Below are 24331 nucleotides of genomic sequence, written 5' to 3'. Positions count from 1 at the left end.
TGATTTGAAAAGAATTTTATGTGCTTGTATAAAAGCCTAGCAGACTCAGTGTTTTTATAATATTTTGTTGAAGTTTATGAAACAGGAACTTGACTTGTTTGCTTAATTATGTTTTAGTTGTCTTAATGAAAAATGAAAGTTATCTCAGTAATTAGTATATAGAGTTAATGAAGATATTTGGTTTTGGGTTTACTTTTTTCTGCCATATATATATATACGTAAATAAATATATACAAATATCTTTAATTTACCCTGATTCTGAACAAATATTTATATTTGTTTATTGGACAGAATATTTGTTCCAAATATACTTATATAGTATTACTTATTTTAAAAATATCCTGGTGAAAAACAATTTTATTGCTGAAAACATTTTCATTTACTATTGGTATAATGGCCTTCTTTAGATTTACCTTTTACTAAATGAAAAGTAAAAGACTTTAGATACCATGTCAGCGTTTTAATGTTTTTGTTATTATGTCCATGCATACATATGCCTGCTAAAAGAAAAATATTTTTAGGGTTTTTTAAACACCAGTTTGAGTTTGTATTTTCCTCTTATAAAAGGACAAATTCTTATATTAACACATAATACATATGATGGTTTTCTCTTATTTGGCAAGTATTTCATTAAAAATCACATTTAAAAAATAATATGTGATTGTGGACTGTAAAATGCAGAAATGTTTAATAATTGAATGTCAGTAACTTGATTCATTTTAAATAAATTATTTATGCTAAGTTGGGAAATGATCTACTATTGAAGTCTGCAATTTCTAGAAAGCATTTATCCCATGCATTCACTGGTCATAAATCTCTGGTCTGTGCTTGCCTCTTTTGATATTCTACAATACTACTTATATAGTCTTTAAATAATAGTTTATTCCAGCTTTATTTCGATGTAATTGACCAGTAATATAATGTAAGTTTAAATTATACAGTGTAGTGATTTGACATATCTATATATAGTGAAATGGTTTATATTTGAGCTTTTAATATTATCCCATCCCAGGGAAACATCCTAGGTTTTGGTTTTTTTTTTTTGGCAGATATTTGAATGGCAAGGATTTATTATTTTATGAAGATTTTCAAAATATAGAAAATTCAGGGAAAAGTTTTGGCAGAGCTGCAATCTTACCTGTTATAAAAAACAAATATAAGAAACAGCTTTTATTAATTTTTCCTAGATAATCTCAATAAGAAGAAAGCTAAAATTAGAAAGTTTTGAGTAATTTCCTAATCTTAACTATCCTAATGTCTTAATAAAATAATACCTTATAAAAACCACCATTTTTCTTTTCTTGAAGATTTTCTTATACAGTTAATTCAAAAGTATTCAAAAGTATTGGTTTTTCAATACTTTTTTAAAAAAAGTATTCATTTTTCACACAGCAGTATATTGAAAAAGTGAAATCACATTTCTGAGAAAAATTTGATCTTCATATATTTTTCTCATGCTAGGCTAAGAACCAATAGTTTGTACTTTATTTTCTGGGAATTGAGAGTCAAGCATTTTACTTTTGTGTCAGTTTAAGTTGATATTTTAAATAAATTAGTTTACTTTTTCAAGATCTAAAATAATATGGAACTAAATATTGTTCAGTTTTTGTAGTACTTTCTACGTTTTATGGCTTTAAGACTGGCTAAAAGAAAAATCCAGATGGCCTCCCCACCCCCATAGCCAGTGTATGAAGTGGGAGTAACTAAATCCCTTCCATGTTAGGTAAACATTTAGAACAAGGTGACTAAATTCAGCTTTGCTAAATATGTGATTCTTTCATCAAATATTATCTTTATTTAATCTCTCCTCAGTCCCTCCTGTTCTGTCTTTCTGTAAATGTTTATTGAGTATATTTCATGAGATACCAAAGTGTTGGTGTTACTAAGAACAAAGACACTGTCTCTGTTACTGTATCCACAGAAAGCACTGTGGTGGACACTGAGGGAGTTAACAAAGCTGTCCACGACTAGAACTAATAAAGTCTTGTAGGGAAAGATTACTTAGATTAAATAATTATGAAGAAGACAGCACAGTTTCTTTTTTCAAAGCAACTTTTAATTATCTCAAAGGTGGGAAAGTCCAGTTTTGTCCTCATCTATAGTTACAATTCAAGCTTTTATACTGTAGTTCTTTGCATTGTCTAAAAGCAATTATGTGATTTTTTTTTATTGGTCTTGTGCTTCTGTGTTCCTAGATATCCAATATAGAAATGAGGTTGCTCATTCAAACTTTAAGGAGCTCTCCTTGCCTCTCACATGCATTTATTAGTCTTTCAAAAAACATTTGTTGAGTGTTCCCAGTATGTCAGTGCTGGGCGTAAATGGAATGAGATACTGTCCTTGACTTCGCTTTTAGGGAGGCAGCATGATGTAATGAAGGAACAGATTATGGACTTGGAAATAAATTTATTAAATCCTGATTCTTTAGTTTCTTACTATGTGATTTTTGAGCCTTGTAGACCTTGAAAGATGAGTGTGGCTTGAGACAAAGATGGTGGGCTTTGGCAAAAGATCATATTTCATGAATGGCTTGAGTAAGCCTTAGCATTATTAAAGCACAGGCCTACCTAGGGAAGAAAGAATAAAGTGATTAGTATGACAGTTTTCAAATTTTTTTTTCAGGAGAGTGCTGAAATGGGACACCTTCTCCCCATGTATTTTTTAAAATTTGCAAAATATTTTTTTGAAAAAGTAATTTATGCCCATGTTAAAAGTTATGAAAAATATAAAAGAATGTATGGTGAGAAATAAGTCTTTCCTCCCATTCTTGATCTCGTCTTCCTTTACTTAGTCAAACATTGTTAACAATTATATATTCTTCCAGAGATTTTTTTTCTTGTACACACACTAAAATATGTGCACTCAGGTATGTGTATTCCTTTTGATAGAATTCCTAGAAATGCAAATGGTGGCATTCTTTACCTAACAATATGTTCGAGAGGTCATGCCATGTCAACACATCTTTTACACCATGCTTTGAGTAGCTGCATAGCATTGCATTCCATTGCATTGCATAGCATAGATGTCTTAATGTTAAAAAGTTTCTTTAAGTCTCCTTTGGTGAATCTTTAGGTGGATTCTGATAGTTTCTTCCCAGAAATAGCATTGCAGTTGATGTCATTGGTAGGATAGATTCCTAGAAGTGAAATATCTGAGTCAGGAGGCTCCATGCATTTTAAATTTTGGTAGCTGGCACCAGATTTACCTTCACAGAGGCTTTTTTAGCTGTTTATACTCATTTCTGTGGTGTATGACAGTGCTTTCCCTGTATCCTGCCACATGATGGCATATTATGAGCTTTTTTTTTTTTTAGCTTTTGCCAGTCTGATTGGTTAAAAATATCTTATAATTTGCATTGTGAGTGATGTTGAATATCCTTTAATATGCTTAAAAAGCCGTTTGTATTTTTCTGAACTGTTTCCTTTAACACTTTCTTCAGATGAAATTTTTTATCTGTTCTGGTTGAAGAGGGCATGGTTCTGGTGCTCTGCCTGGTTAACCTCCCCCGTCTTCCTCACTGACTTAGCTCAGAGGAAACTAGGGCTCTGAGGAACAGTATTTTATGCCTCTGAATTGGTTCACTGTATTGAGTGACAGGAGATGTAAACGAAAGTTTATTTTTGTGAACAACCTGTGTGTTACTCTTTAAATTTTTAATTTTTATTAGAAAATAGAGAATGAGTCAGATTTGGACTAGGGAAATAAATCCCAGCAGATATTTTTAGAGAGAACTTTATCAGTAATCTGGGGGATGATTTGAAGGAGTTGAAAAGATATGAAATAAGTAATTTGGAGGCTGTTCTGTCTTAGGTCAGAGTTTATGGTGATCTAAACTCAGGACGAGTGGAATTGAAAGGGGTGGGGTAATGGATGAAAGTATATTTTATAATAAAAGTACACAAACAAAACTTAGGTGTGAATGATACTTTAGAAAAGTAACTCTCATGTGTGAAAATTTTAGTCACTAGCCTATCAAAATCAAGTGCTGGATTAGGCTCACTGTCAGCTTTTATCTTTTAGATTCCTTCAACACCAGTTTTTTGTTTTCTTGCTTTTAAAATAAAGGTAGGCTTTTCATCCTTTGAAAGCTCCTTGGAAAAAACTATTTCTACTGCATGGAACAATGCCTAGCCTAGGGTAGGCCTTCAGTGAATACTTGTTGAATGAATGCCTTTCAGAAGGAAAGTACAGTAATAATTGTCTTTCATTGAATTTCATATTTCAGAAAGATCAGATTTTGCCTTGAATTTTGGACTGTATATTGTGAAACAGCAAGTATTTCTAGCTTTATTTTGCAGTTAAATGTAATTGCCTCTGCCAAGGGTGAAGATGCTTTTAGAATGCAACATTTCCCACGGTTATGGGCATAAGTACTGGAGACAGGAGAACCTGGAACTCTGCTTTTACTCTGTTGGCCAATGGTCTGTTTCTTTCTGGGTCCCAAAATCTGAAGTAGGGGGAGTTCTAGATTGTGCTTTGCTGGTAGACCTTAATCCTTTAATCTTTTCTAGGTAGTAGCTCTCCCTAAGTAGCCTATTTTTTTTAAGATGCTATATATCTTTCAGGAAAACTTGCTAGCTGGTCCCCTTGTATGTAATGATCCCCTTGTATGTAATGTTACACAGGGCATGTAGCGAGTTTGATGAAGATTTATTCATGGTAGTAAATACTTTTTGAAGTTTCATATTTTACAACACAAATTCTAACTCCATTTTTAAAATCACTTATAAAATGTGGAACAGTTTTCATTTTTAAGACTTAAATGGACTTTTGCAAATATTGATCCAAACTAGAAATTTAGAAGATTCAGATCATTGGCATATTTTATGAGGGGAAAAAAAAGTACAACAAAGAAATACAAATGGAAATGTATATAATTACTCAAGTCTACATAATGTTTAGTCTAATTAATGCTATTTTTATACTATTTTGACATACAATTGTCTTAGAAATGACAGCACATACTTAGGGTATACAATTTGATAAGTTTTGACATTTGTATATACCTGAGAAACAATCACCACAGTCAAGATAGTAAATAAAACCATCATCCTCAAAAGTTTCTTTTGCCCTTTTTCATTTTTGTATTCCTATAAATATTATTGTACTTTCTTGTGGGATACAATTAAGTTACTTGCAAAATTTTGGGTCTTTGTAAGATAGGACCAGATCAGTGTTTACACCAGAGCTAATCCCCATTACATCTTTCTGGATATTCTGTCCAGTACCCCAGGAATCATGATGTTGTCCGGTGTGGCTGGTAGGAAGAGGCACAATTCTCAGCTCTGTATGAGCTCTGGGCACTTTCCCTCCTAAACCTTTCTGATAGTTCTTTGCTTGGCCTTGGGTAGTTTCCTAACACACATACACTGACCAAGTACCAAGCTGAGTACTCAAAGGGAACCTTCAGAGTCCTTATTTTGAATTTTTTTTTCTCTTCTCCAGTACTCTGTCCTATGATCTGTAGCCTCTTTGATGTTCCTGGACTCTGTGCTCCTCCTGAACTCCCAGAGTCTGCTGGGCTCAGCCAGGGTTTTCTCTGCACAGCACCCTTGAAACTCTCAAGGCAGCATGCCAGGGCTATAAAAATAGGGCTCACCTCATTTATTTCCTGCCTCTCAGGGATCACTCTCCTTTGTTGCCTGTTACTTTGTGCTTTAAAAATGGTTGTTTTATATATTTAGTCCAGTTCTTTGTTTCAGGCAAGAGAGTAAATCTGGTCCCTGTTACTTCATCTTGGCCAGAAATGAAATCCTTGCTTAATGTTAGATTTAAAATGATCATGATAAATAAAGATTGGTTCTTTTGTCAGAATGTGGTATTATTTTTCTTGTAACCCTGAAAGGGTTGATTTTTAATATGTGACTTAATAGTGTATTGTATGTGTGATAGTAATTGCCATATAGGTTTTTTTTTTTTTTAAGCAGTCGTATTTAGTTTCATTAGGAAGACTGGCTTTGCATAATTGAATAGTTACCACTTAAAAGTTTGTTTTAAACTTTAGAATATTAGGAGGTAAAATCCCAAATCTTAGATTTTACATGATTAAGCACAATATTGCTTCTATATTAGAGATTTGGGGGCATGTTTCTCAAATTAGTTAGTAAAGCCTTATATTTAAAATCTTATACCTCACTGAAGTTTTGTTAGGTGGAAAACTCTTAGTTAATAAATTATTTTATTTGTAATATTTTGGATTCTTTTAAAAAGTTTCATAGAAGGATCTAGGATGGGAATCAACTTTCAGATCATACTTCTACCTCTTTTGATGCATTTAAGTTTTAAACCTCTATTTTTCATAATTTATAAAAGAAATGTTTTTTAAAATACATTTTTAAAGGTTATCTTTAAAACACTATAGCAATACTTTACAACTGTATTCTGCAGAATGCTGCTGACCTGAAAATACTGGGTGTGTTCGACAGTAGAGGAATGGTTGGTTCTATTGTCAAGTCACTGAGAAATGAATTAAAGTAAGACAGGCATTTTTAGTACACCCTTCTTCACAAAACTCATGCATAATGGTGTCCGTTAACAGTGTTCATACCACGCCTCTTACTATAACTATAGAAGTATTAGTTGCTCTTCATGTTTATGCTTTGACTTTTTGTCTGATTTATGGCATTTGAATGCAATATTTTCAACAAGTTTCACCGTATCTATACAATATCTCATTTCAGCTGGTGTATCTCCTATAAAGATTGGGGCGAGATATCAAGTCAAACTAAGCAAGCCTGTGCCAGTTCTTTAAAGATCTCATAGGCATACCTTTTGGCAAGTCTTAACACATAAGTGTTAAGCACAAACCAGAGGTAGAAAGAAGGAAGATAGCATTCATTTAATACTATTATATTCAGTGTATTGTGTGAGTTACTTTGCCTTGATACTTGGAAATTGGTGGTGGTACCAAGTAAGGACATCAAATATTTTGCCCTTGATTAGAAAGCTGGTAAGTGAAAAAATCTGGACTCTCTGCTGTCTACCATATTGCCTGTGGAAGAAATAGTATCATGAAAAATGAAAGGGATAAACAAATATATTTCAAATTTTGTTGGATTGGAGAAATTAGATATTATATGTCTAAAAGAAATTAGTATCTTAATTATATATTAATTTATCCCTCACCTGTTTTCCAAAGGATATGGGATAAGGCTTTTATTTGAAATCTAATATTTTTCCTAAAGGCTTTAGGATTGAGTTATGTTTAGAACTTTTAATTTCCTTGTGATTTTTGAGACTTTCTAAACTTTACATTTATTAGATAGTAAAATTATTTCAAATATACTTCAGTACCTTCTGTGTGGCAGGCATTGTGTTAGGCCTTCAAAATGAGCCAAATACTCCAGAATATACATTTCAAACATATAGGTCATTTTTTTATTATCACTATTATAATAAATATTGCTCTTTGTCTTCTTGGGAAGTCTCTTTATCTCTCTGGTTTTTTAACTTCCACTTCTTCAGAGCAAAACTCTCCACCTTTCTCACCCCATGGCAGGTAGCTCCATTAGTCTCAAGAGGACCCATTCATTTTGCTTCCCTTGTCTGCATTTTGTGGAGCGTGTATATTATAAAACAATAACAGTCTGGCCCTCGTGTGTTTCATTGTTTAGTCTTCTGCATTGAATTAAACAGAGATGGATGGGATGTAAATTTAATAATTCTTGTAGTGCCCTCCAGTCCCTGACTGTTCACTCCAGCCTCAGTTGTGTAGTTTTGATTGCACACAGTGTTGCTGTCTTCAGTGCCTTTGCTCCACAGTTGCTGCAGTTATGGAGTGTCTCCCACACAGTTTCCTCTTTTGCTTTCTAAATATTTACTTGCCCTTTCTACTTCAGTACAGGTATCACATCTGGAACCCTCTTTGATTCCTCCCCTTCCACCTCTTCCACTGTGCCACAACGTATGTTAGCTAATATTATAGAGCTCCGTCAGTTTTTTTTTTATTTGGTGTGTCTTTCTCCTTATATTTTTGTTGTCTAGCGCAGTGCCTATCAAATACTTAGCTGTTCAGTACATATTTGATAATGCATAAATAAATGGCATTGATTTTTATATTTATCATTTAAGAAAACTTTAACATTCAAGTTTTAAATGTTTCATCTATTATAAAATGTTTTTCAGGACCTGTATTATTCGTCTGAAAGACTCATAGGTAGATTTTCCTTTTAAACTGTGAAAAGAGTTATCAGAAGCCATATTTGTATAATTACATTCAAGTGGCTATGGTGAGATTTTTTTTCTAATCCACTATCCCTCTATCTCTTAAGATACAGATCTTATGAATGAGACAGAGTAAAGGACTTTAGGCTGGATAAAGATTAGGGTTTCCTGCTGGTTTGTAATTATCAGAATCTGGATGGGTATTTATTTGAACGAAATGATGCATGCATTGTGTACATCAAAAGTAAAGCATATGTGATTGTTAGAGGAATGTTTGAATTCCCCGATGAGATGTCATGGGGTGTGTTTATAAACTCCCACTAAGCAGTAGTTCTACAATGGAATTTCGCTGGCATTGAGATAATAATTTGCACAGTCAAATTACCTTCTTTACAAAACCCAGGGAATCATGAGGGCCTAATCCTTTATTAATGTCAACCCACAGGCTGCAAGAAAGCGTAAGATTGCCATTCGAAAAGCCCAGGGAAAAAATGTAGAAGCCATTCGGGAACTGAATGAGTATCTGGAACAGTGAGTGTCTTACAAGAGGATTGTGTTTTGTTATTCTGATAAATCTTTTTTAATTAAAATGGAATTTGCATTTGATTTTCCTTTTTTGCCTACATGCTGTTTATTTACAGAATATCTACATACTTTTTTCCTCTTTCCTCTCACCAGATTTGTTGGAGACCAAGAGGCCTGGCATGAACTTGCAGAACTTTATATCAATGAACATGAGTAAGTTGTTACACAAATCAAATTTTGTTAAGAGTGCAACTTTCATTACTATATAAGTTTAGAAGGCATAGCGGTTTCCAAAGGATTGGTGAGAAGGTATGAATCGTGCTATTTTAAATGAACAAAATAAACAATTAAATGAAAAATAAATCAACACTTGATTATAATATGTGAATTGCTCTAAGTCATTTGTGTTTTGCTAAATTATTTTTGTCTGGGAAATATTTCTTTCAAATACATGTGGCATTGTTTGGAATTAGAAAGGCTTGCATTTACTGAGCTAAGGTTGTTTTTAGTGAATCAAAATTGTGAATTTTTAGAGTTTAAATTGTTCTTATATACAAAGAGTATTAAACTCCCTGCTGTTTAAAAATTCTGTTGCCTGGGTAAAAAACCAAGAATAATCAAGAATGTTGAATGCTGTAGGAACTGGCTTATTGGATATTTAATGTTTTTGTTAGCTTTTTTATTGCTCCAGTGACAGGAGGAAATCCCAGTGTGAGAGGATTAGCCCAGTCTTAGTGCAGGTTTTCTAATATCACAGCATTAATGCCAACCTCCATCTAGAGGCAGGAGTTTTTTTTTCTTTTTTTCCCCTTAGTTCTTCTAAATCCGAAGTACATCACATGGTTTCTTTCCTTCTTTTTGAGAGAATAGAATCAGATTCTCATGTACATGTTCTCACTAGGCATATGTTACTCTCATTCTCGTGCTACAAATAGCTGACACAGGAAATAGAATGAAGACATTTGTCTCTTGCATTTGCCGAGGGTTATATGTGTAATGTGAAATGAAGAATTAAGATAGTTATCCACATAATTTAATGAAGGTGTACTGTATTCTGGGAAGCATTCTTAAGTTTTCTACTATACTATGGCTATCAGATTGTCTTTGTTTTCCCTTATAAAATTATTTGCCAAATCATGTTCAGTATAGATGTATATATGCTTATATGTTCACATATGTAAACATACTCAGAATTCTCTTATATATGTGAAAGTGGTGGCATATTTGGTTTAGACGGCAAGAATTTCATTTTTCATAGTTTTTAAGTTAATATTTATAAAGTATACAGTATATAATTTGAATAACATGAAACTGAATTTTCAGAGCATAGTAAAAAAAGTAACATTAGTTTTATTTTGTCCCTAAAACAGAATACAGTCATTTAAGTTTTTGTGCTTTTTGAAGATCTTGTAATTAAAAGCATTTAAAAACATTTCAAATCATCAAGGCAATGTTCTATTTTAATTAAAGAGATACCTAATACAGAAAATTTGGAAAACCCCATAAAGACAAACACAAAAATCACGTATAATTGCATCATTGTAAGTTAACTTCAGTTTATATTTGATTCTTTTCAATACCTCTTGAAACAAACGTAAAATAGAATTATCTTTCATAGCTTAATGCTTTTCACTTAATTATATTTTATCAAAAATTCTTATCACACTAAACATTCCACAAAGTGATTTCAATGGTTTTATATTGTTCATCTTATTAATGTTCACTAGTATTAACTCATTTCCTAGGGGGATATGAAGATTCTTTTTTCATTTTAACTGTAATGCTGTACTGATTATTTTATTTCCTTTAGCTAAATTTTTAGAATTACTTGATTAAATGGCATGCACATTTTCTGTGGTTTTGATAAATTGTTCCTGATTGTTCACTAGAAAGGTAATATCAGTTTACTCTTACACCAGCAATTATTAGAGTATCCCTTTAACAATACTGGATGTTATCATTCTTTTTAATCTTTGCAAATTTCGATGAGTGAAAATTGGTTACAATTATTAAAAAAAATTGTAAGAGCTTTGTATATAAATGATGAGAACCTTTGTCCTTTCAGAAATATATCCTTGTTATATGTCTTTTTTATATTGATTTTTAACTAAAGAAACTTTATATTTTTAGATGGTCAGATATATCAATTTTTATTGCTTTCATCTTTTTTATCCTCTAAGAACTATATAAATATATCACCTTTGTTTTTTTTATTTTCTTCTCAATTTTATTCTTTTTACATGTGTTTATAATATTTCTATATTTAGTTCTCAAATAGATTACACTTTATTTTAACCTATCGTTAAATTTATTATTTGCTTTACCTTGTAATGACCACATTCAGTTTTGTTTTATTTTGAATCTCTAAAGAGTTTGTTGAGATAGGGTTGAATGTATACTTAAGAGAAATAACTGAAAAATTCCAAGAAATGAAATACAAAAACAGAAAAGCACTTGAAAAATTTATTTTCAGAGGAAATGATAATTGTATTTAGCCTTCTTTATCTTATATCACAAAACTGTTTTTGATCTTAAAGCTAGTCATTCACAAAATGACCATTTAGTTTTTCCAGTTGAACACTTAGGAATATTAAGATTTAGGGTGGGTGGAAATAAATATCTTCAGATGCTTTGAAACAACATGAAACTCAAAATCTGTTCACTTAATTCATTTGACTTATGTGGGCCAGTCATTGTAGTAGGTAGGACTTTTTTGGTAGAAGTGGTAACTTATTGTGGGATGTCAGTTTAGTATTGTTTTGTGGACACAATGGCAAAAATGTAGCAATTTAGGATTTGCTAGATATATTTAACATTTTGTCATTCTTTTCTGCATATGAATAGTTACAAGCTACTTTATATGTAAGAGGTCATAGGTAATAGTTTTGCTAGTCTAGATTTAGCATTTTTTACTCCAAATTTCCACAGTAGGGTGTCATATAAGTGTATTTAGTGTTTTTCTGGAGAAAAAAGGGGCCATATACTTTTTTAATATCTTTAACTTTCATTTAAGTTTGCTTCTCATTTATAAATTCTAGTATATATTTAGTCATACCAGTTGACCATATTGAGTGAGATATTTATTTACTCTATTTGCAAAATTAGTTTGATTTTATACTTTGTAAAGTCGGGGGAAGGGATCCTTATCCTTGTATGCGATGCTATATCATTTTTAAGAAAAATATCTTGGCATTCATTTTTCAGTAGAAACTCCTATCCACCCATTTTATCTTACTTTGTGCTGCATAAGAACTAGAGCCATAGCTGTGCTTAACCTATTTAAATTTCTAAGAACATTTATTCCTAGCATTAATTTGAATTTTTGGCATCATCCTAGAAAAAGGAACACATTTAGAAAGGAACTGTCTTTCTGATGAAGTTAGATGTTTAAGGGAGAGACCACTTTCCTCTTCTCTTATGGAATGATGAATAAATGTCAGATAGATAAATAAATATAATACTTTCGTTCTAAAGAGTTTAGTCATTTGTTTATTCATTTGCTCAGTCATTTATTATATATCTATCATGTGTCAAGAACCAGTACTAGATTTTAAATATAAAAATGAAAAGGACTAAAAAGCTGCATGACCTTTGATAAGAGTCTATATAGAACATCCTTCATAAATCTATATGCTGTGAGTTTTGGGTGATCAGCAGGATGTTTTTGGTTCCTCAGGCCTTTTGGATTTGATCGCTGTACCTATTTTCATGTTGTCATTAACATCTTCATTACTACCATCACCACCAATGTTTTTCATTATGGAATGTAGTACTTACAGGCAGTACTCGTAGTGAGTGGTTAAGAGTGTAGACTGCCTGGAGTGGCACAGCCTGGGCTTCAGTTTAATCTCTGCCTCAGTGTTCTCAACTATAGAATGCTAATAGTAGTTTCCTGCTTCCTAGAGTTTGGGTTGGATTAAACAAGTTAATACGTGTAACACAGAGACATAACACGTAATAAGCATGTAACAGAAATTAGCTCTTATTAATCACATGTGTGAAACTGCAACATGTATAATTTGAAAATAAAGTGTATTAGACATTGTATATTTGTGACAAGTACCAAAAATAACTGTACGTAGCCTTTTTCTGTTGGGTATTCTTAGCACCTCCTCACTGGGAATAAATCTTAGAACACGTGTGCTCTTTAGTATTTACTGTAAATAGGGAGGATATTCACATGGCTTTAAACATATAAAATACATTGAAGGGAATTAAAGTTACATGTGTAAAACCATTTTTCCAGAACCCTTGCAGCAGTTCTCTCCTTAGATTTTCAGCAAGATTTTTGTTTCTCCCACATGATTAAATAGTAGTAGAGTGCATAACAAAGCCACGAACTTGACTAGTTTTCATGGGTTTAGAAATTTATAACTTCATTATAATTTTGTATTTGACAGTAAGCTTAAGTAATGAATAGTCTTTGTAATAGAATATGTTGGTAAATATAAGTCTGCAGATAATTTTTAGTTGAGAATATTTAATAAAATGTTGATTTCCTCCTTACAACTTTAGCTCTTTGAATATTTTCTCAAATGATTGCGGACTTCTAGAAGTTATTTTATATGTAACCTAATCCAAGGTCTTGAAGTCTGTGTTCTTAATGTTTGGATGTCTTAGTAGTGACCCAGTTATAAAAATGTAATGTTTATTGATTGTTCATAGGTTGCTTTAGGATTTAAGCCTCTGTTTATTCATTTCATTAAAAATTTAATGTTATTTATATTCATGAATTCAGGGTAATAAGTACTTTATTAATAAAATTATTTAAATTATTTAGGGAGTAAAATGTCTAATATCACTAAAATTGTTTTAAAATTATTTTAAGGCATAGCTAAGATAAAATTTTTGACTCTTAAAATTAATTTCTTCTCTTGATAATTTTCAGCTACGCTAAAGCAGCCTTTTGTTTAGAGGAGCTTATGATGACTAATCCACACAGCCACTTATACTGTCAGCAGTATGCTGAAGTAAGTGTTTTCAAAAACAAGAATTGTATGTGATTTTATTTTTGTCGGTATTGGGTATTATTATGGAACTAAGATTATGTGTTTAATGTTAGGCAAGTATATAAATATTTAAAACATCTGATGAAAATTGACTTGTGAGAGTAAAACTTTTAAATTTTTAATACTGTAATGGAAATACTTCTCAGTTAAAAGCACTATTTAAAACTGAAATTCTTTGTGATTTTTTTTTGTACACTATTTTCTTTTCTGATTAAGAATTGTGTCACAGTTGTCACCACTTAATAGCTTTTATGACATATACAGTGATTATGATTTTTTAAAAATTTTGCTTAATTTATTGGAGTGTCATTGGTTAATAAAATTTTATAGGTTTCAAGTATATAATTCTATAATAATATATCATCTTTGTATTGCATTGTGTGTTTACCACCCAAAGTCAAATTTCCTTCATCAACATATATTTGACCCCCTTACCCTATCTCCCTCCCTGCCGCCCCCCTTTCCCTCTGGTAACTACTAAACTATTGTTTGTGTCTGAGCTTTTATTTGTTTTGTCTTGATTTTTATTTTTAAATCTGTAGTCTAGGAAATTTATGTTAAAGTCATTATTTTGGGAAGTAGGAAGTATTTTCTTACTATCTTATTTTCTTACTATTAAAGATAGCAATATAATTGAATGCTATAAGGTTAGTTGGACTTTATTATTAAAGACTGTTAATAGAATAGTTTTTTTGAGGAGATTATGCTTTAAAGATTAGCTTTAACAACTTTAAGGTGAATTTTTTAAACATCTTTGTTTACAGAATATCTGTTTCAGTTACTAATGCCTATGATATGATGAAACATGCTATATTTCAAAGTAGTAAAATAAACAAGTTTCAGCACTCTGCAATTTTTAACAGGTTAAATATACCCAAGGTGGACTTGAAAATCTTGAACTTTCAAGAAAGTATTTTGCACAGGCATTGAAACTGAACAACAGAAACATGAGAGCTTTGTTTGGACTTTACATGGTGAGCTGAGGTGCCTGTTTAATGTTATTTTACGAAATTTGTCATTTAAAATCCATTAACTATCCTATCTAGTCACTTCCCTCTTTTTTTTTTGTAAGCATATGAATTTTTTCCCTTTAGTTAATTGTGAGTAATATATTGTAAGGTAGTTTTGATTTTGAATGTAAGAACATTCTAGCTATTTGACATTTTGTTGTAAAGTATTTTTTATTGTATCAGAAATGAAATCTTCCCTCATAAAATTTAATAGTAACAGATAACAAACCATATTATCTGTTCCTTGATTATTTTGATATTCTTTGGTTTATGCCCAACATTATTGTACTTCTTACCCTAAACAATAATTGTATGAGATATTTTTAAACTATGCCAACAAAAGACATTAGAAATAAAATCTCTAATGTCAAATTAAAATATTTTTATGGCATAGACAGTTTGAAAATTGTGTGAAACATGTAATTAAATATTTCTATTGTTTATGTGTGCCAAATGACAAGCTTAGTAAAGTCAGTTAATAATGGCTTTGGTATAGGAAGAATTTGTTGAGCTTTTACATATAAATAAAATGAGATCCTCTCTATAATCAGAATCATGGAAGAAATAAACTTTAATAGGCCAGTTCTTTGAAATTTTAATTTATCCTAGTCTTTTCATGGACTTTTAGATGAATGTCTTACTGAGGCTCCATGTAAAAGAATTAATTGCAGAGATGGAGGCAAGAAAAAACAAATGAAATAATTTTCAGGCAATAAATGGAATTTTACTTTTAAGAGCTAATAAAATGATTTTAGATATTATCTAAGATAGCCTTTCTCTTCCTATTACTTCACATTATTCTGTATTTTAAAATGGATTTTCATTTTTAAACAATTTCATTCAACTTTATTTTAAAAATAGTTTTGGTACAAGTATTAAAAATTCTTTGTTATTGTCTATCCCATTGTAACTGTGACTCTTACATGTTTTTGATTATCTTGCTTGAAAAAAGACATTTTGTTTTTAATGTTTCTTTTTTGTTTTTAGTCGGCAAGTCATATTGCTTCTAATCCAAAAGCAAGTGCAAAAACAAAAAAGGACAACATGAAATATGCTAGTTGGGCAGCTAATCAAATAAACAGAGCTTATCAGGTTAGTATTGATAATTTTATATTATGACAAAGGTCAGTTAATGTATTTTTTTAATTGTTTTTGTTTTTACCAACTACAAAGCCAGATGTCTGTCATTGGACTTTTATGCCTTTGAGTCTTTATCAAATATGTTCTAAAAAACTGTGTATGTAGAATTACCTTGTAGGATCCCTTTTATTTCCCAAAAGGAGGCTGTTACTGTTATGATCCCATAATTACCCTTGCCATCTAGAAGTCTCAGTATTTCTGTATTTGGCAAATAAAAAGTAATTCCGAAAATCCAGTAAAGGATAAACAAATTGCAAGATGCATTTCAGAAGCAGATCAGATATATGAGTGTGCTATTAATCAGAGATTTCTCAAGTAATAAGAGGAAGAAAACCCTAAAAGTAAACCAACCAGAGTATATAACAAAGCTTATGTACCCTGCTTACAAGTCAGATCTTATCTGATTTTCTGAAGCTCGTCCTGAGGAGATAGATTCTTGAGGAGCAACTCATGGAAAACCTTACGTCTTGTATGTTTATAACTTACCTGTCTATAGTCCTTATATTTGAAAGATGATAGGCTTTTTATACAAACTTTGGCTTATATAATTAAGTCTCAAACATATTGTTTCATTGTTTTTTAGGATAAAATATTGTCAAGAAGTTTGATGCCATCCTGATTTTCTTTCCCTAATAAGTTGTCCAAAATAATTTATATTTAAAATTCAGTAGTTTTACTAAAGTATGTGTTGTTGATATTTCTTGGGTCAGTTTTTCCAAATATACAGTAGACCCTTTAATATGCAGATTCAGTTCTCTTTTGAGAAATTTACTTTTAAAATTATAGTTTTAAATGTTTTTTTGTTAGTTTGATTTTTTTTTGTAGGTCTCTAGTTATAAGCTCATTAGCTCTCCTTTCCCACCTCCTATATCATTCATTTTCTTTCAGATCCTTTGTCATTTATTTTTCCTCTATAATAATTATAGGGAAATTCATATTCTTTTTCTTGTTCTTCATGTTTCAGTGAGATAGTTTTCCTGGCCTATTAGGAAGAAGTTTCCATGGAATAGGGGGAGTCGGAAGATAGGATAACTTTTCCAACTGGCTTCTCTATAGCTTCCTCTTCTTTGTTAAGAACTCAAATATGACTTCTCTGTGTATCCAGTCTTTCTCAGAAACAGTGTTGCGAGTTTAGGTCTTGAATTTTGAGGTGCTGTGCTCAGCTTTAAAAGTTGCATTTTGTTTTCTTTTGTTTTGCCTTTTCTTCTGGAATTTGCTGCCTCCGGGCATCACTTCGTCACTGTTCTCCCCTTCTTATCTGAACCAACCTGAACCCACCTTGCCTCTTTCCCGCAGTGTTTCTGTCCTGGTCAATTTGGTTTCACTTTCCAGTAGTTTTCTTTCAATGAGATGTTTATTTTTTTCATTCTGAAGAGAGTTTTAGCCGGATATTTCAGCAAGTTTGAGGTCTCAGACTATTAGACTTGTTTAATGTTACATTTACATGAAGTTTTTTGCACTTATCTTTAATTTGGAGCCTTTGAGACTCCTGGTTTTGCGAGCCTTTTACAGATTCATCAGTTTATACTTTTTTCCTTTCTGGGGCTTGTAGAGTAATAGTTGTCCTCTTTTTCACTTCGTATTGCTCCTATCACACAGCTATTGGTATTTTGTGGGTCCTACTGCTGTTGTCGATACAACCGCATTCTAAAGATTTGGAGAATTGCCTACAGTGTAGTTGTTTTGAAGATGTCTTTTGGTCTCATTTTCTGTTATTTTGGTTTTGGTGCCGTTTGTTTCTTTGTTTTTGTACTCCTGAGAATGTTGGGGAGAGTCAAAAAATTTATTGACTCCATAATCACATCATTTAAAGTAACTTTGTATTTTTCCTGTATATAGTAGAGATTGTTCTGTTGACATGTAAATCAAAGTATTAACTAGCTAGACTGTGCTTCTTCAAGTGCAGTTTGAGATAGCTCAGATCTATGATGGTGTTTCTTTCACACACAGTAGGCTGAGAGAGAGAGAGACAGTTTTAAAGATAAGACTTGTATAATATAAAACTAATGAAATGCAAACTACATTCTTGTTTTTAAGACATTTTTGAGAAACAACTAGCTGCTCAGAGTGTGTTTTTTGACATGGGATGAGTATATTTTTAAAATTAATTTTTATTAAATTATATATAGTAAAAAGAAACCCAAGTCATAACTGTACAATTTAATGAATCGTACTGTATCCAGATCAATAAGTAGAAACATTACAGCACTCTAAAGCCCTCATGATAAGTCCTTTTAGTTTCTACTTCTATCCTACTCAGAAGTACTGATATATAATCCTGTGATTTTGGCTTTTTTTGAACTTAGTGAAATTACATAGTATGTTTTCATTTCTGTCTGGCTAATTTCACTATTATATTTATGAGCTTTATCTGTCCTGTAGTTCATTCATTTTCATTGTACTGAAGTCTATTGTGTGGACATACTACATTCTATTTAGTTGATAGGCATTTAGATTATTTGCTGTTTAGGGCTATTATGAATAATACTACACTGAATATTACTGTACATGACTTTTGGTGTGCATATACGTATACTTCTAATAGTATGCCTTTGAGTGGAAATGCTAGATCATAGGGCTTATGTATATTTAACTTTAGTAGATAAAGGTTGTTTTTCATATTAGTAGTTTTCAGTACCATTAGCAGTGTTAGAGAGTTCTCAGTTCCACACCTTCACTAACACTTGGTCCTGTCAGTTTTTGTAGTTACAGCCATTGTGTTGTCTGTGTAGTGGTATCTCATGGTTTCATTTTGCATGTCCCTGATTACTAGTGTATTTCAATAGTTTTTTATATGTTTATTGGCCATTTAGATAACCTCTTTCTTGCAGTCTTTTTCATTGGTTTAAAAACTTTTTATTTTGTTTTTTAGTTTCCTGATTATGAACCCTGTGTTTGGAATATGTGTAGGAAATCTCTTCATCTTCTTAATTTTACTTTCAAATGATTTTGATGATTAGAAGTTCTAAAGTTAAATATGTTCAACCTAATCATTCATTTCATTTACAGTTTGTACATTTTGTGTTCTGTTTAAGAAATCATTTGCTATTTGTGGTCATAAAGATACTTTTTTTTCATCAAGATAATCTTGTATGTCTTTAGAGTCTCCTTTTTAACTTCTGCTTTTCACATTTAGATGCAGAATCTGTTTGGAACTGATTTTTTATGCATGATATGAGATAGGAGTCACCCCCTCCCCTGCCCCCCCACCCCCATGTAGCTATCCAGAATGTTTCTACCACCATATTCTATCATGAGTCCCATTCCATGGAAGCTAGTACCATGTAGTAGTTAAGAGAAGAACACAGATGTTAGATCCATGTTGTATGGCTTCAAAGTTTGGCTCGGATATTTATTACCATCTCTGGGCCTAGTTTTTCATCTGCAAGATGGACATAATAAAAGTTTTCTAAGGAATAAAGGAGTTAATACAAAATTTTTACCAAATCACAGTGATGCATATTACATTGTGTTTACTAATCACATGTTCTAAGTTCAGTTTATTATGCCTGCTATGTTCATTGCAATTATAACAACAGTTATAATAGCAAACATTTATGGAAAATTTATTATAAGCTAGTTACTTTTGCTGTTTTACAAATGAAGAAATTAAAGCATTGAAAGATTACATTATTTCTCAAGGTGACATAGCTGGTTAACGACAAAGCTGTTTTCAAAACTAGGCAGTTGGACTCCAAAATTGGTGCTCTTAATGGCCACAGTATACTGCCTCTATAAAGAGGTGTTGGGTTTAAATGTATCTGAAGCTGTAGTTATAGTTTCCAACTTTCTTATCAATTATTTTTTTCATATGAACAGCTGATATCCTTCCCTCACTTGTTTCTTTTTCATTTCAGATCTAAAGCTGTCAGTAGTAACTAAATTCAGAGGTTCCCCCCTACCCTGCATCTCTTCAGTAATACAAGACCAAGGAAATATGCCTTTCCCTGCCTTATGAGATGCACTTTGCCACTAGACATGACTCCACCATTTCAGTAATTTAAGCCCTTGTTCAAAGATCCAAACTGTTCTTTAGTAATATTTGCCCTCCCTGCCATTCTCATTAAAACAGTTTTTCATTGTATCTTAATAGATCCATTTTCTTTTCATAGACTTATTTAATAAAGTTTCATTTTTTTTGGAAAGAGCACTGCGAACATCATTTGTGCTCTTCAGTCTTTGTGTTTTGCCCTGTGAATTCTATAGTCTTCAGAATTCACATAGTCTGTAGTATCCTGTCCTATAGAATCAAGAAAAGGCAAATCACGTCTTTATTGATAGGACAGGATACTACAGAATTTTTGTCAGTTTCTGTCGTCTTGGACACCAGTCCAGGAAGATAACACAACTCTTCTTTGGTCATGTCAGGTCTCTGTTTGGCAGCATCCAGTACTCCTCAACTAGGAATCACCCATCATGCAAAACTTATTTCTGCCTCTAGACACAAATAACAGGTTTTAAATAAATCTCTTGTTGCTTTTGAAGCTTCATATTCTGTGCAGAGGTTCTGGGTTCTCTTTCTGTGAATCATATTCCATAAATATTGTGTCTTTTACCCTTTGCTAACTTAATGGTTTAAAATATCGGCTTATTTCCTTAGATTCTGTAGGTAGGCTGTTTGGCTTGGGCTTAGTTTAGTAACTCTGCTGGTCTCCACTGAGCTTATTTATATTTCTGTCCTATGCTATGGTTGATGGCCTCACTTAAATGTCTGAAAGTTGGCTCTCTGTCAGCTGGGAATGCTAGGCCTTGTGTGTCTCATTTGGCAGGCTACCTTGGACTTACTAACATGGTGGTCTCAGGGTTCCAAGAGTAGCAAGCAAGCAAACTCCAATTTGTAAGGGCTTTTTCAAACCTCTGGATATGTCACATGTTGCTAATATTCCAGTGAGTAAAGCAAATCACATAGTCAACCTAGAATTGAGATGCAGTACATTACCTTTGAATAAGAAGGGAAATATGTGGTAATTTGGCAATGTTTTATACTATTGTATAACTCCATAGTCCCATCCTTCTGCTTCTGTTTTGCCTTTTTCTTTTCATCTGTGTTATTGAGGTATAATTTACATATAATAGCGTGCACACATTTTAAATGTACAGTTAAGTTTTGGCAATTGTATATTCCCCTCTCACTACCACCCCATTTAAAGTATACAGCATTTTTATTACTCTAGAAAGTTTCGTTCTGCTGCTTTGCAGTCATCCCCACCCCCTACTGTAGACAAGCACCAATTTGATTTTTATCACTATCTATTAGTTTTGCCGGTACTAGAACTTTCTATAAATGAGATCATACATAGGTTATATACTCATTCGTGCCTGGCTTCTTTCACTCAGTGTAATGTTTCTGAGATTCATCTATCAACTGTTCTATTTTATTTATCCTATTACTTTGTACACTCACATTATTTCCCACAAACTATATAAAGGTAAATTTTAGTCCAACTTACCCCAGTTATTAAAATGGATAACTCGTTGACTTTTGAATTTGATAATCGAGTTTTAATTATTTGTGTTCTTTCTGGTAAGTTTTCTTTAAGATCCAACAGGGAATTAAGAAAGAAGAATTTACTTAAGCAGAATCTAACTATATGAAAACAAAAATGCAGAATTTGTGATTAATGTGAAATATAACTTTCAGAGATTGACATTTTAGTAATTTAGAAAAATCTGGGTTCTAATTGAGAACTTCATGACTCTTGTCGAGGCATATAAACAGATATAAAGAATATAATAAATACTCCTTATTACAATATTTTTCTAGGTACTTATAAGTTAGAGAAAATGAGGTATTAAGAACTGCTTTTTTTGTTTCTATTTAATAATGAAACAGAATATGGCTACTACTTGCTCTTCAATTAGGTAATTGGTTTAGCATGTTCAGTAGAAGCAGGCAAGTTTGATTAATGCTCATGAAAACTTTAATGTGAACCTACACGCAATAATTTTCCAGATAAATGCTTCTTTGGTACACTGTTAAATTCATCTGTGCTAGTGATCCATGTTATTTATGATTGCAGAGGTGATTCTGTTACTATCCTTTTGGGAAATAGAAAATTAAATCATGATTTGAGGGAAAAATAGGATTCCGGCTTAATCAGTTAAATTGCCATATAATTCTGGAATAGACAAAATAATTGCATGTCAGACACAATTCAAAGTGATAGATTTATATTTCCAACTTTCTTTTTATTTGTTCTGACACAAATAAGTTAGTTTGGTTTATTCCAAATAGCACTGATTGTCAGTAATATTGATACACAGTCTTAAGTGATTTTTTAAAATTAGCTAATTAAAATAAATCACAAATTCATATTTACTGTTTTTTACTGTGTTTAAATACAAACCAAAAAAAAAAAAATGCTGTATTTTCAAATACTTGTTATGACTTCAGCTCTGCAGAAATTTTTTATTTTTGTTTTGCTATGTAAATGTTACTATGTGGTATCCTATTTTGTATCCCCTCCTCCAACCCATCAAAGCTTTTTCTTAGAATTAGACCTTTAAGTATCTGATTAGGACCATTCCTGTTTACTTTGGATAGGCAGTGGTAAAAGAAAAGGCTTTCTGTTCTGGGTAAGTCCTTGTGAAAGTGAGTTTCTCAACTGGATAATAAGAGTAATAAGCACACCCCACATCCTTTACTCACCAAAGGAAATTATGAAAAGGCAAAGTTTTAAATGTGGTGTTGCTTTTACCATATTTTGTAATTCTGACTTGTGTATTTAACATTTAAATTCCTTAAATTAGCAATGTCTTATGCAAGATAAAGTTATCTTGATTCTTATGAGAAGCTTTAGCTTTTCCCTTTTCCTGGCTTTGCCTCTAGAAATCCCCTTTATTTACTCTATCAAATCAAGATTGAATCACAGAGCTGATGGTTTAGGAAGTAGGGAAATCATAATGTTAAACTGTAGCCAGAAAGGTCAGAGGCAGGTTACCATTCCTGAAACCTATTGCTTCTATGATGTTACCTGTACTTGATCACTTAATCTTTCTCAACAGGTCATGAGAAGTTTGCCAAATTAAGTTAATTACAAAAGAGAAGGAACACATCATAAATCAAGCACTAAGTACTTAACACAGCATTGGTATTTGAAGGAAAGATCAGTCACATGAAAATGTCACTTGAAAACACTATATGTTAGTAGTAAATGTTAATCAATACTTTGATCAGGGAGAAAACAGGTAATATAGATATTATAAACCTACCCCCATAAGGAATACTTATCTAGTAAGTCTATAGTGTTTAACTGATAGATGATGGGTATTGTCAGTTTAGTTAGAAAACTCATTTTGAAATCAGCATAGGATATTCAACAGTGTTTTCCTCACTGATTATATGTACTTTATTGAATTTAGTATGCCGTGAATATGCTTTTAAATATAAAAAGATAGTATTTAATATTTTTTTCATTGTAAAATCCAATCCCAATTTGGTTTTATATATTAAATAACAGCTTAAACTAGAAATGCATATTTTAAAACATATTTACAGCTTTGTAACATGTAACATAGTGTTTTATTTGACAGATCTTTGCTGCAGAAACATAATATTATCTAGGCAACTAACAAATCTGGAAGTTTTTTAAAAAAATTACGAACAATTTTAAATAATTTTAGATACCTTGCACTTTAAAATGCTTAATAAAAAGTACTTTGTATTTCACCTTTGTTTAAAATTGTAAAAATTTGTTGAGGCTAGACAAGTAGGAAATGGTCCCCACTCCTACGTAAATATAAACTTAAATTTCATTTGTAAATTATGCTTTTTATTTCATAAAAGTTTTCTGGTCCAAAAAGGACAGATTTAAATATCAAATCTATGTTTTTATAGGTATCAAACTGTTTAAACATTTAAATTGACCAGTTATGCAGTGAAATTTTTATACACTTCAACTGAAGATGAAACTAATGTCCTTAAAACCCAAATTTTGTTTTTATTGAAGATAACATATTTGATTTCATGCTGGTGATAAAATAATGTTAACTCTCATTAGCAATGTGAAGGTAAGATTTTGATTTTGAAACTGCCACTGAAATTGAGCCTAATTGCATTTTTTAAATTAGTTTGCAGGTCGAAGTAAGAAGGAAACCAAATACTCTCTTAAGGCAGTTGAAGACATGTTGGAAACACTGCAGATTACCCAGTCTTAAGGTTTCAAAAACTCTTTCACATTATACTTCACAACTGTACATTTGAACTTATTGGCCTGTGACTTATTTACTAAATGCCCACTGCTGTTTATGTACTAATTTTCTGTTACGGCAGTCATAAAGAATGTGTTTATATAAACCGAAAAGGCCTTTTACTCCTAAGCAGCAAGATGGGGAAAGTCTATGGAAGCAAGATTTATGAAGAGTCTTATTGATTGTACATCATTCTCTTCATATCACACATATATAACTGCTTTTAAACCATAATCTGATGTAGAAATAACTTCATTAAATAAACCATAATGATTTATTAAACTTGCACATGAA

At 31.7% G+C, this 24331-nt stretch overlaps 1 protein-coding gene across 3 annotated transcripts in view; it reads left to right on the top strand.

Annotated features, from left to right (window-relative positions):
* The window catches only part of EMC2 (ER membrane protein complex subunit 2), a 40737-nt gene extending 16406 nt beyond the window's left edge, over nt 1-24331 (top strand). The window contains exons 6-11 of one of the 3 annotated variants that reach the window (XM_039853893.1): nt 8609-8694; nt 8842-8901; nt 13577-13658; nt 14561-14671; nt 15695-15799; nt 23918-24331. In XM_039853893.1, the coding sequence (XP_039709827.1) occupies nt 8609-8694; nt 8842-8901; nt 13577-13658; nt 14561-14671; nt 15695-15799; nt 23918-24004 (531 nt within the window). In that variant the 3' untranslated portion in view covers nt 24005-24331. Of the gene's footprint in view, nt 1-8608; nt 8695-8841; nt 8902-13576; nt 13659-14560; nt 14672-15694; nt 15800-17248; nt 17285-19704; nt 19932-23917 lie in introns of those variants that run through there. The other 2 variants (XM_039853895.1, XM_039853894.1) reach the window with 2 other exon arrangements.

Source organism: Pteropus medius, unplaced genomic scaffold (assembly GCF_902729225.1).
Source record: "Pteropus medius unplaced genomic scaffold, Ma_sr-lr_union100, whole genome shotgun sequence".
In the NCBI taxonomy this organism is placed as follows: Eukaryota; Metazoa; Chordata; class Mammalia; order Chiroptera; family Pteropodidae; genus Pteropus; species Pteropus medius.
The sequence above is the reverse complement of the archived record's forward strand: the minus strand, read 5'-3'. Positions and strand labels throughout refer to the sequence as shown.